At 45.0% G+C, this 13,907-nt stretch overlaps 2 protein-coding genes across 2 annotated transcripts; both read left to right on the top strand.

The window, feature by feature from the left end:
• Nucleotides 1-704: 704 nt before the first annotated feature.
• Nucleotides 705-1,744, top strand: PtA15_1A304 (uncharacterized protein; the record flags this gene model as incomplete). The annotated part of the gene is made up of 5 exons (XM_053165318.1): nucleotides 705-878; nucleotides 969-1,135; nucleotides 1,243-1,410; nucleotides 1,502-1,584; nucleotides 1,695-1,744. 5 exons carry the CDS (start codon nucleotides 705-707, stop codon nucleotides 1,742-1,744), a joined length of 642 nt encoding a protein of 213 aa, XP_053016521.1.
• A 9,448-nt stretch (nucleotides 1,745-11,192) lies between these two features.
• PtA15_1A303 (uncharacterized protein) lies at nucleotides 11,193-13,086 on the top strand (the record flags this gene model as incomplete). The annotated part of the gene is made up of 5 exons (XM_053165317.1): nucleotides 11,193-11,477; nucleotides 11,631-11,702; nucleotides 11,797-11,981; nucleotides 12,188-12,930; nucleotides 13,034-13,086. 5 exons carry the CDS (start codon nucleotides 11,193-11,195, stop codon nucleotides 13,084-13,086), a joined length of 1,338 nt encoding a protein of 445 aa, XP_053016520.1.
• Nucleotides 13,087-13,907: the final 821 nt, after the last annotated feature.

Below are 13,907 nucleotides of genomic sequence, written 5' to 3'. Positions count from 1 at the left end.
GAAAATGGATTGTCTTAACTCCAAATTCCAATATTCAAGATGACCCCCGTCAGCCCAGGGCCCCAGACACCCTTGCTGGTGAGGGTGTCACTGCCGTTCACTACCGATGGCAATCTCCAAGGGGTGGATTGAGACACATACATACACTAGGGAAATATGAAAGTGTTACCTGCCAATGCAGTGCATCCTCGGTGTTGTCAGGATCGTTGCAGTTGCAGTGAAACTGATTCCATGTGTTCTTCAAGTCTTCTGAGCGACTTGTCATCAAGTTGCCTTGAAACACCTTCCCCTCTGCTCAGTCACTAGACAACCGCGCACACGCAAGCCCGATGGAAACCAAATGAGGATAGACCGTGCAACAGTACAGTCGCCGTCATGAAACTCGAGATCCGGATGATTTTGAGGAGACAAGTTTGGTGTTGCACAGGTTGACCGGGGCTGATCTGAAGGTGAAACGGGGTCAGGCGGTCTGTTTTGGAGTATCCCCATTGGGCACCCTCAGCCCCGAGGGGCTTCCTTCCATTCCCAGCTGGCCCGCGACAATTATAGCTTACGGTAACCCTGCCCGAGCACAGATAAAGCCAAACGTGTCAGACTCCAGGCAACCACCCGCATCCACCTTCCTCAACCCATCACCACCAGCCCGAACACTACCACCACAACAAACTGCTTCTCCCAACCCAAGCCACAAGACCTAAGAAGACATGAATATCTTTCGATTGATCGGTGACCTATCCCACCTGGCCTCGATCTTCATCCTCATTCAGAAGATCATCAAATCTAGATCGGCCAGAGGAATCAGCTTCAAGACTCAAGTTCTCTACGTGGTGGTATTCTTGACGAGATATGTAGACCTTGTCACTGGGCCCTTCATCTCCGTAAGCTCTTCCGCACCGTGCCTTGATCATGCCCAACCCACACAACTGATGAATCTGTATTTTGTGTGTCTTGTGTATGCTTGGATCTAGATCTACAACACGGCAATGAAATTGTTCTTTATTGCATCGTCAGCGTACATAGTCTACCTGATGTATTTCAAGTACAAGCCAACTCAAGACCCAGCAATCGACACATTCAAAGTAGAATACCTACTGGGACCATGCGCATTATTGGCATTAGTATTCAACTACAAATTGTCAGTCGATTACCCTATTCTTCTTCTTTCCCCAATTTCAACCAGCACATGCCATCACGAACTGATCAACTGTTCATGCTACGTCGAAATACACCCCCATAAAACAGTACGGTGGTCGAAGTTCTTTGGGCATTCAGTATCTACTTGGAAGCAGTCGCCGTTTTCCCGCAGTTGTTCATGCTCCACAGGACGGGCGAGGCCGAGACGATCACCACACATTATCTATTTGCACTTGGCCTCTACCGAGCAATGTATATCCCCAACTGGATCCTCAGGTTGGCTTGATTTACTTGTTTCAATCGACCCGCTCCTAATCCACCCCATTAATTGAAATATCCTGTTGGTGCTGCTGCTTCTTCTTCTCAGGTACACAACTGAAAACACCCTTGACCCGATTGCCATCTTTGCCGGAATCGTACAAACCGGACTCTACGCGGACTTTTTCTACAGTGCGTACTTGTTCAACTTATCCTAACTTCAGTCTATCGGCAATTCAACCTCATTGAGAACTTTTTCATCCCTTCTTCATTCTTCCTCCCCCGAAACTTTTTCCATCCAGTTTATTTCACACGAGTAATGAGAGGGCAAAAATTCGAATTACCAGCATAAACGAGAACAGGACAATGAACAGAAATACAGGATCATTCTATCACGCCCGCTATTTCTTGCTACCCCCGTTTTCTTCGTCCCCCCTCCTCCCTCAACAAAAAGTAACAACAAATCAAAATACTGAGTCGTCGCATGCAAACATTAATATCAGCATCATCTTGAATTCAGGGTGTCCCCTCAATCTTAATTAACCAAAAGAAACAAGATATTACTCGCCATTTTATGTCTATAACTGATGTCACCCAGCAGTTCCAAAGGTTATGGTCCCTCGCGTCTTTCGACCCTCTTCAATTCTGTGTGCTTCTGTTATTTCTAGTCCAGTGCCCGGGCATTTTGTCTTCTCGTCTCTTCCCTTTTGTTTGTTTTTGTTTGAGCTCATTCTCAGCTCGCTTGCGTTCACTTGGTACTGTCTTAAAAGAAAAAAGAAAAAGAAAAGAGGTTTGGATTGTGGTCACATTGCACAAGTCTTAAAGTAAATACATTATGACCATCTTGGATCTTTTTGCTCTTGGTACCCTCTTCCTGATCTTCATTCATGCTTTCTTTTGATTGTCCACTTTTGTTTTTTTTTCATTCTCGTTTTTCTCTCCTCTCTCCCTGCGTCATGACAAAAGCGCACCAGAAATAGATAAATAGCATCATTGAAACTCTGTTGATCTGACAAGACTGACAGATCATTATGTGCTGCTGACAGGCTATACAGCTGGGGTCTAAGAATTTTTACCCTATGATGGTGAATATGTACTAGATTAATTCTTCTCTTCTACTAGCCAACCAGTTTTTCAGTGGAACAGACTGAAACAGAGCAGGCAGGAAGGGAAACAGGTTCCCATCTTTTCCCTCCATTAGAAGTTCTGTTAGCTAGAAAGGTGGTGGATCTCTCCTACAATCAACTGGCTTGCAGAGGGATGGACTAAGCCCACTGGTAGGACTCCAAAATTAGCAAGTTCTTGTGATCCTATCAGTGTGGGAGGCCTCTCTGATTGTCTTTGTCCAGTTGGTTGCACAGGAGCTGGGGAGAAGGAGCATTGGCCTTGGATTTACAATCCTATGTCAAATTCCAAACTTGACATCACTTGACCATATCACTTTGTTTGATATTTTCATATTTTGACTCATTAAATTACAGTATTTCCCCAGGTGCAAAAACTTACATACTGGAAAGTTGATGGAGGCCAAGGTATTTTGGCCCTTTTGGGACTTCTTGCCCCTCTATGACCCAGATATTGTGCTAACTGTTGAGATACTATAGATTAGTGGTTATGGTTTTCAAAGTTGAAATTTATGGATGCATAAATTGTACAGTCAAACCCGTGAAATGGCATACTTGTGAAACCACATAACCCCCCATACCGCATAGGGGTTTCATTCCACCATAGTTGGTGTGGGCCAAAATTAGTTTTTTTGGGGCTATACCACATAACAGCATACCACATACCTGTTTGAGCCCAAAACTAGGGTACATTTTTGCTATAACCACATACTTTACCGTGCCCAGCTGCCTGAAATTTGCTCATCAACATCTATCAGCAAACTCCAAAAACCTAGAATGCCTCTCAAAATGGTCTGCAGTATTAAAAATTGGTGCAGTATTACTAATTCATCAAATGTCCATTCAGAGCTTGATGAACCCAGAAGGCAAAAACAATGTGGCCACCAAAGTTTGGACTTCAGCAGAGATATTTAACTTGATAAAAGAGCAAGAGAATGAAAATAAGGATACTTCCGATTGCAAAGAAGAACCAGAGCGTCTGATTGTGCGGCCAACAAAGAAGCAGATGGTCCACCGCATTTCACAAGCCCTGATTTTCTTAGATGGAGAGCACAATCCAAAATCCAATGTACTTGGCAATCTTCTTGAGAAGTACCAGCAAGAATTGGTGAACAAGGTTCACTTCAATGGTCAACAGACCAATCTCAATAATTTTTGTGTCTGCCTTTTTGCACTCCAAAAAATTACCCTGCGCACACCAAAAAGGTGTGAAGTCTGTGGACACCACATTATTTGGTGTGCATGTTTGAGCACTCCAAGTTCCCATGGAGTGGAAGATAGGTACTCCAAAGCCCACATTTTCTTGGAGCGCACCGGCAGCCACTCCAAACTTTATGGAGTGCATCACCACCCACTCCTTTCTGGGCTCCCCCGGTCAGCTTTAGTTTAGAGTGTACACAAATAATTACTGGAGTACACAAATGCACACATGTCGTGGTAATCCAGAAATACACCAAGTACATGTCCTCCCTGGATCATCAATCAAGATATCATCCATAACCCACCAACAACCCAACAACCCAACACCTCAGCAAACCAACCAACCAGCACAATTTGAACAAGTAATTGTTTGGACGGTGTTGTTGTGCCTCCAGAGATGCTCAATCAACTCCAATCAATTATCACAATGTTCCAGGGGACCCAATCCTGGTCTTCAAAATTGAAGTTCATGCATGTATAAATGCATAAATCATAAATTCATAAAACTTTGTTTGCAGGGGATCTCACCAATCTGCTTAAGTAATGTTTGGCTTTCCCAGCCAAAGAATTTTTATGAATTTATGATTTAAGCATTTATGCATGCATGAATTCCAACTTTGAAAACCATAAATGAACTCCATCAGCTCCACCCAATGACGTTATTAATCCAGCAACGCTCACAATGTTCCAGGGAGCCCAACAAACCCCATCAGCTCCACCCAATGACGTTATTAATGCAACCTCACCCCTTCCTGACATTGTTGATCCGGATCCCAATCATACAGACAAACCTTCAATTCAGCTAGATCTTGGGAATCTTGGCAGCACTAATCAAGATTCCGGTACAGCTGGGTGGTTAACTCTGATACAGGATCAAGTGACTCCTGTTCTGACATTGATAAAGGATATTGAAAATTTTCAATAAAACATTGGTCAACAAACCAGTCAAAATATCTGACAGGCCAAAACTTCTTCTTCAAACTCACATTATTTTTTCATCTGTTAATGCAAGGTATTCACAGTAAAATACTCAGATAGGCAAGATATTAATTTATATTGTAACTACCCATTATTGGTATTGATTGACATAAGTCCCCTGGCGCAAGATGAAACTTGATTGTGACCAGCTCAATTTCTGTGTGCTTGGTAGTGTATTCAGGGGGATAAAATTGCAAATTTGAAAGTGCTCATGGGCAAATTGTTGAGTACTTTTTGAGTTATTCTGATTTAGTGGTTGCTGAATAGTCAGTAAAAGATGGAACTCAAGCTAAAGTTTGAACCTCCCTATTGTAATTGGAAGTCACCCTCACTAAATTAAGTGTGGATAACACAATAGCTGTTTTGTCCAGAAAAAAAGAGGCCATAGCAACAGTAGACTAATATTGTTGCAATATTGCCTTGTATGTTAATTGTAAAAGCTGCCAAAAACCAAACAAATGATCATTGGCTTTTACTATTGAAGTTGTTGAAAAGACGACTGGAGAGCAGATGAGGACTTGAGGAAGAAAGCTCAAGTGAGGTTTGAGGCCTAGAGGAGAAAAGCTCTGAGGCAACCAAAAAGGAGAAGGAACCCCAGAGAGGGCTCAAGCTGCTAGCTGTGAGGAGGAAAAAGGCTCCTCACTACAAGAGACTCACTGGTCTCACTTCAGGGAAAAGCGCGCAGAAGCTGATGGGTTTTCATTATCCAGATGAGCAGACTTTGTAGCTATTACAACTGAGGGACAAGTTGTGGGCAGAAGGTGAACAAGCATATTCATCTGGAGGGAGGGAAAAGGAGTGACAGACGTGTGACAGGGAGAGAAATGGACCCTGGGCTGTTGCAGTTTCAACAGAAGTTGTCAAAAATCATCCATTACATAAAGAATTTGACTTCCAACTCCCAAAATTGCCCTAAGTAAAATTTTTGTCCAGGGGAACCAGGCTGGACATCCAATTACATTCTTGCCAATGTGTTCACCTTTTGGGAGTCAGAACTTTGATTTTTGGGAGTCAATTAATGAAGCATGTGCATTTATTGCCACAATGAATCTCAAGAATCTGGTCAAACACCATTGAGCTACACTAAGTCATGTATTTGGGGATGGCTGTGTTTTAAATAAAGACTGTGGTGGGTCAAGGTGTTTTGATGGGTCCAGATGGCCTAGCAGTAACCATCACCCACAGAAGCTTGGTGTCTCCCCTGCAACAACATAGTATAATCACTTTGAAGAGAGTGACAAGTCAGGCGTTTGAATCCCCGTGGACCCAACCCCTGGCCGCTACCACTTCTGCCCTTGGACAACTACACACCACCCATTCAACCTTTAACCCACTTATTAGTTGTCCTCTTTAGATGTATAAAAACCCTTCAATTTCAATACCCGTTACCCAATTGAATCAACCTGAAAAATGGTTGCACCCCATCCACCCCACAAACCCACATCACATCTCATTGTCCCTAGTTGTTAAGATTGCCACATCCTCTACAGGATTTGGCCCCATAGAAACAAGTACTGGAAAGAACAAACTACAAAACATAAAAATAAAAAATGCTTGTAGGTAGATATCATGATATTCATAGCGTGAAATGCCAAAGGCAAAACTTACACTTATAAAAAAAAAGGGTTTTGATTGTTTGTCCAGTAATCAACAGCAGGGACTCAGTTTAGTCCCTCACCTGATGCAAACTCCTTCCTCTTTTTGAGGCTCACAGTTCACATTGTTCAGTTCATTGAATTTGTGGGGAGAGACCGATCAATTTGGACTGATCTTTAGAAGAAATGAAGCCATTAATCCCGGTGGGTTTAACTTTTTAGAGCATCTACGCTAGATTTGGGGTAGCGGTCTCAACGGACAGCCGCAATCAGGAAGTGCTGAATGCCTTATTTCTTGCATGTGGTATCCGTCGTACTCGTAGTTTTCTCAGGGAGCTAGAGCATGAATAGCCCAGTACCAAGTACATAAATGCTTGGACAGCCTCGTCCGATTCATCGGCGAGTTCCGCAAACCCATTGGAGTGCACAGCCAGTCGCAGATCTGATTGTATCATTTATATTTTTTGGGCTAGATTCTGTTTTATCTGCATGCCTCTGTGAGCAGGTTGGAAGAGGTGCAATGTTACGGGGGTGGATGGGAGGGGGCAACGAGAGAATCGGCTTCTACTCACGTGCATATAAACGCAACGTTCGCAAGATTTGACTGTTGTGGCACGTTTGATGAAGACAAGCTGAAGCAAGTCCAAAATCGCAACTGATGTATCTCCTCCCCCCCCCCCCCCCCCTACCAGCCCCGATTCCAAGAAAGTTTTTCTAAGGAGGAATGAGTGGTAAATGGTTGAAATCAATTGCAATAAAGAACTGATGATTAGGTTTCCCCGGCTCATTTTGTACATTAAATCAGAAGAATGATTAATGATGGGATTTAAACATTTCTCCTATCATAATTGAGGACTCCCCGTGGCCTACATGGCATGACTTAGAAGGCCAGCAAGTAAGGTTTAGCCTTTCCTTCTGCATCAACAGTTTTAGGCTTTAGCCGACGAAAGTTCTCCAATGGAGGACTTCCCGTTGAGATCTACAGACCCTGCAGAACCAGATCTACAGCCTCTGGGACAGCATTTCCCCGCAAAAATTAAGGTTTTCTGGCTGCAGATCTGGTTCAGCAGGGGGCTGCAGATTGACGGGAAGTCCTCCAATTATTCCTGACTCGTAATAATCATAGTTCTCTTTCTCATTCCGATGCTCCATGTTCACATCGGCAGTCCTTTCCATGAGTTTATCTATGACCCTACTGAAACGATGGATCAGAGCACAAGGATTTGTATCTACAATGCCAATGCCTTCGGGTGTCTCATCTCAAAATCATTCCACTCGGAATCATCAAGGGAGAGACGCACAAGCCCGGCCCGAAAGTGTGACACATATTACGATTGATAAACAATTCCTGTTCGGCCTTCTGAAAGTCTCCCTACGCTTACCAGCGCTCAATACAGGGCCACAATTATCCACCTGACGTCCATTCAAGTATGGAGCGGAAGGGTCAAACGGAGCTATCAAGGACTCAGGCAGAGGCTCCAGCTACTGCTAGCCACCTCCTTATTACGTTCTAGCCACTTGACGGCACTATGTGGCCCTATGTGACTTACCTTTGATCGAAAGATCCTCCAGATGTTGTTACCCTGGGATTCACCCACGGCGCACATGGCCATTTCCCGTCCGTATCTCGGAAGCCACGCCGAAATCCTCCGAAAGCCGTATTTCCGTCGCTGCTATGATTGCATACATGCGTTAAGAAGACCGCCGTCGGGGTACATATATAGCAGGAAGCCACGAGGCCTTTAGAACAATGTGTATCGAGGGACGATGAGGGATGATGGAAGCCGGAAAAATTGATGATGATGATGGTGGTGGCGGCGGCGGTATATTTGCAAGGGTCTGTACATTGCTAGCTCTTGAGATGCCAAGGCCAGTACATACATACAGATGATCTTCTGAGGACCACCAACAAGTTTTTTTAATCCACGCAGATCAAATTTAAACTGGACAATCAGCCTCCAGCATCCTGTTCGACACGTGTGATACGCTCAACCTAGGCCGATCAAATATCAAAGGGCATTGCACCAGGGAGTGGAAAGGCGGCGTAAATCCTGAAGCATATCGTCCAGTTGGTAACAGAGAGGCTCGTTAAGTTGTTTTGTTAACCACCTGAGCTTCCACCGGCGAGAGCTTCCACATATCGCTCCCGCGGCTCGATTTCAACGAGCTCTGTCGGTCCAGAATCAAACCCTCTCGAGAGAATTTTGCGTAATATGTAAAAAATAGATGTCGATTCGGATCTCGATGGGTGGTAGTGGATAATTATCGTTCCAAGTTTATTCTTCAAGTGCTTCATCATCTTCTTTCCCCAAAAAATTTAGAGAGATGTGCGCATCGTCACAGTTGATCTAAGATACCAGTTGGATAAAATCAACGATAAATACTTACAAAAATAGGTATAATTTGGCACAACCTCCAAGCCAACTCTGATACAAATTACAATTCACCATGATCAGCTCATCTAGGCCAATCGCCATCTGGCATCACAGCCATTGGGATTCTTTGTCATCCTCATGCTTTATCTATTACGCAGGGTTTATTGCTCAGATTTCATGGCCGAATTGGAATCACACTGCTTAGCGCGAGCGGTTGGTGATTGCAAAGTCAACATCTTCCCCATTAATGTTAATAAATGGAACTTTTCTTGTTTCTCCAGGAAAGGAATAGCATGAAAACATTTACATCATGCATAAATTCAGTTATGTAAATACGTACTATGTGCATCCGGTATAAGCTCACAGAAAGATTCACCGGGTTGAAAATCTAGACCATTATTGCTACATATTAGCCTTCAATGTGCCAATGGCTTCATCAGTGAAATTTGACTTGAACTTGAAGTAGTTTGGAATCGACCCGCCTGGCCGATCCTAGAGTATGTGGAGCTAAATCGCAAAATATCATAATCAAAGAGCTTTCAAGAATTCAGATCGCTCAGCCCCAACCACCTTGATCGCGGGGGGTTTCTCCCGAAATCATTTTGCTACACAAGCTCTCGGGGGCATCATGGCAGGGTAACGCCCTGAATGGATGGACGGATGCAAATTTTGCGAGATGAAAAGAATGAATGGATTCTCAACACATTAGCGACGACAGCCTTGACAAGTCTTTAAGAGCTTTTGTCGAATTTCTTGGCTCTATCACTAGCTTGTGAACTGCCAGGAACTGCCATCGCTTGTTCATTCTATAATTTCCATTTCAATCAATTCCACAACGTGTATTTAACATTTCACACCGACACCTTTGTTTGTAACTTGACATATTTACCACGAGCTCTTCACGAAGCCTTCGAACAGCTTCGAACTGGCCAGTCAGTAGGAAAGCGGCAATTGAGCAAATGTGAATCTACCAGCAACGTGGACGATAGATACATACTTACATACATAATTCATCTGTCATTACTCACTTCCATTTCGATTTGGCATATTACTGTCTTCTCACCCGTAGCCGGTGGATGTTACGGTGCTTAATTTAAGGAGATTCGAAGCCAAGTTATCCGCACAGAGAAGCTCGTAGGAATCCACGAACCGTAGGCAAAAAGTCGCAGCGGAGAGCGGTCGGCGTGGCCAATACACAGAGCTCGTTACAGTTGAGTACATATCGTCTCCCACCTTTCCTTCTTGTACAGAAAATGTGGTTCTGTTCTCTGCCTCCTTTGTAAACTTCTACGAAGGCCATCGACGTGCACTGTACACGCCCAGTGATAGGCCTTTCATCATCCACATCAATACATGTGTAAATTCAGCTTCTTTTTACCCGGGTTGGAATGGCCCAGCGCCTAGCTTGAGCTGGATTCGTACAAAATCTTTGTTCAATCATACTTTCCTTCGACAAAGAGATTGACTATTTTAAAATTTATGTACCCAATACCCACACGCACGCCTACCTGTTCAGTGATTGATAAAAAGAGAAAAAAAGGAAGCTACCATGTGATTACATAAGCTGACTGTACCCAAGCTGACAGCACTGGGGAAATTTGAGTCTTCGGTTCATGGGCCTTTATTATTAGGCTCGTGTAGTTCCCCCTACTAGCTCAACGAATCAAATCCCTTCCCTCCGGCTGCTGGCCAACGAACTCACATGTTTCCCTCTCTCCACGTTTGAGTCATCCAGAATATCTTGGCTCTTTTTTTTCGCAATACTTTAACTTGATCGCTTTCCCCCCTCGTCTCTCTTCCATCTTTTCCTTTTTCGCCTTGGGCTTCATGAAGGCATGCCAATTCCATAGATCACAAAAAAAGAATCCTTCCACGAACTCATCGACAAATCACCTGAATTGTTAATTTATAATAGGCATTACATACTTATAACCATTCAAAGCACCTCACTTTCAAGAATAAGCGGGTTTTTTCCTCATTATTTTCCTTAGTCTTTCCCTGCGCTGTACATATCTTCCTGTCCTTGTCTGCATCTCTCTTAAGCATTTCATTTTCAACTTAAATAAACCTGAGACGTATTATCTTCCACTTTCTCTGATCGTTCATTCTACACCAGGTAAAAAACTGAACACTTGTACATACATACATACATGATCTCGTCGACTGCTTCCACATCACTATCAGGTTGCTTGATCTAATCATCCTTGGCTTGACTTTCTTTCCATCTTTCTTCTTTTCGTCTTCCAGATCACCAACCAACCAAGAATCGAGATTCTTGTCCTCCCGAAGCTTCACATTCTGATTCTCCCCATAAGTATAGATAATTCATAAATAATAGCTTTGTTGAACTTGAATCCGCCTCCCTCCTCCTCCTCTCTTGCCCTGCGCTGCAAATAGAACATTCATTATTTTCTTTACCAGTCATCGAGCAATACTTCTTGTTCACCTTATCAACTGTACCTTTTAATTCATTATATATACATTCCTATATAGATATTGAGATATATCTTTCTTTTCTTTTGTAAATCATGTCATCCTTTGGACCATCAGTGGTTTCTCCGACTCAAGCAATGTCTCAGCAGGCCTCTCCATCGCCAAACTCCCAATCCAATCCCAATGGCGAGGTTTCAATCTATGCACATCAGAAGTGGAACTCATCGGCTCATCAACCTCAGCTCTACCTTGCAAGGCTCCCAACGGTCATCCCATCCAGCGACAACTCGGCCAGATCGCTCCAACTAGGCGTTCCACGACCCAAGCGAAAAAGAATCACTCCGGAGCAATTGGAGGTGTTATCGAATCTATTTGAATATGTGAGTCTGGCGCGCCGGCCTCTGAGACACCCAGCCACCGTGATTTTGCTACCCGTCGCCATCAGTTCTGCTGTCAAGATCTTCCCCCGCTAGCATGAATTAAGATCTCAAAATAACTGACGTCTCGCGTGAATCCCACACCTGGTCCTGAAGACTGACACACCCACGTTCGATCTACGGGAAGCAATTGGTGCAAAATTGGGAATGTCCAATCGTGAAGTTCAAGTAAGTTGCTTCATCTGCCCCATTTGCGCTGTTGGTTTGGTGATTGTCTCAGTGCAGCCATCGCTGAGCTGGCTGTACCTGCCCATTTCCTTAGGTGTGGTTCCAGAATAGACGAGCAAAGGTTAACCGCCAGAAAGCACCATCCAACTCGCAAGCAACCCTGCATGACCGACCGCAGCCATCTACTTCCCAGCAAGACCGAAGTCGAGCTTCTTATGGCCGGGTGAAGAGCTCTGCTCCTGAGCTGTTGCTGCCCAGCGTTTCAACCATGCTCAATTGGTAATTACCTCATGATTTGCCTTTTCTTTACTACCAAACCATAAAACAAAACTTCGTGCTTTCTGCTTTCTCCACTTTTATCGGGGAGATTTCCTGTGGTACTACCACTGGATTGCTGATATGGTTGCGTTTTCGGGTCATTTGCGAACGTGGTGTACCAGTTTCAACATACTGACAATAAAATCTCTCCCACCCCATCCGTTCAGCTCAACCGATGCATCCAGCCCAACCTTCTCGTCAGCATCCTTACTGCCGCCCTTCCAGCCAACTGTTCTAGGGGTCAATACCATCCCAGATGGACTGGTTCGTCGATCTGCTCACGATCGCTGCCAGCTAGCTACTAGGCCCTCCTCGCCACAAGACGCGTCTGTCTCCGATCGATTGCCTAGGTCTGAGCTGCAACTACGCAGTCCGTCCGGCTCTCATCGACGGAACATCCCCAGTACCCCTTGCTCTCCCTATACCCGCAAGTGGCTGCCCCGGCGCGCTCCCGATGCCCCCTGCCATGATTATCCCGCTGATCCTCTATCGCCGCGCCGGTCAAGCACCGATCCTCAATCGAAATCAGCAATCCTCCCTGACCACTTGGCCAGCCATCATGCTGTACGCCCTAGGTGGAGCTCACATACGGCCAAATCACATCTGAACTCACACGTCGCCTCCCAGCGCCCACCATCCCAATACTTGAACATTGGTTCCATGAGATTGGATCAGCCCCACGCCGATACAGCCGTCAATCTGAACAGTTATTCCTTGACCCGACTCTCGCGCTCGACTGATGAAAATCCTCGACCACAGCCCTTTGAGCCCCAGTCATCAAGTTCCGTCTACGACTTTTCACCCGATCAGGTGTCTCCTACCGAGTCTAATTCATCTTCCCGCTCGAGTTCGCCACCAAGCCACCATCCACATGCTCAAAACCGAGCGCCGTGGCAGTCACGCGGAGAGAGTATGCCTTCCACTGGAGCTCATCCTGGTTTTAGCAGTGCGACAGGAGAGGGGCAAGAACACACTTCAATCAACTTGGGTTGTCCTTCGCAACCGTCCACCAGCATTTCATGCGCCCAAGCCCGACGGTCCTGTTCGGCTGATGAACCAACCGTGACCACCTCCAGATCGTTGTTTTCAAGCCGCTGTCTGCCGCCCCTGCCCAACCCCGTCCGACCCGGTCCCGGTTCTTTCCCGCCCCCGGTCGCCCTCCGGGTCGTGGCCATCAAACGCGACAACTCGCCCACCCACTCGGCCTTCTCAAGTTCACCCTCAAGCTCCGAATTCAGATTGCCCCCATTGCTCAACGAGCGGCACACCGAGAGTATTCTCATCCCTCCCCGCAATCTGTCCAGAACCAGATAATCCTTAATTCCTCCCCACCCCCTTCGTGTCCATTAACAACTGTCTGTGAGCTGTTGTTTGGGGAAGCATCCTAAGAACCTCAACATATTCGAGTTCCACGCCTTTGCTTTGGTCGTGTATATAGTTCGAATCGTTAGTTTGCATCCGATTTATTGCCCAGTGTTTTTATTCATCTTGCCCTTTCTATTCTGTAAATATTGAGATACAGTGCCTCGACCCTCTTCAATGTAGCCCCGCGCCTGCAAAATGTTTTTTTGAACTTCGATCACCAAGATGGTGCAGTGCCATTGGCCAGTCAAGATGTTCATTCTGATACTTTCTAGAATGATATTGGGCTTCAGTGAATACATAGTAATGGCAGCTGCTATGGCGGCAGCAATAGGTAGCTATAACATGCTAAAATAACATGTTTTATCTGTGTAAAAAAAAGCTACCTGTTGCTATCTCTGGATTATTCCAAAAACAGAAAACTTCTTTTAGGGCCTTGTCTGTGATGTAACAGGCCAGTTTTTGTTAGAACTGCCTGAGCCAAAAATATTATTTACCTTCTGCCCTTCTGCATCAGCTTGTAAT

This window comes from Puccinia triticina, chromosome 1A (assembly GCF_026914185.1).
Source record: "Puccinia triticina chromosome 1A, complete sequence".
Taxonomy (NCBI): domain Eukaryota; kingdom Fungi; phylum Basidiomycota; class Pucciniomycetes; order Pucciniales; family Pucciniaceae; genus Puccinia; species Puccinia triticina.
This window is presented reverse-complemented; position numbering and strand designations above follow the sequence as displayed.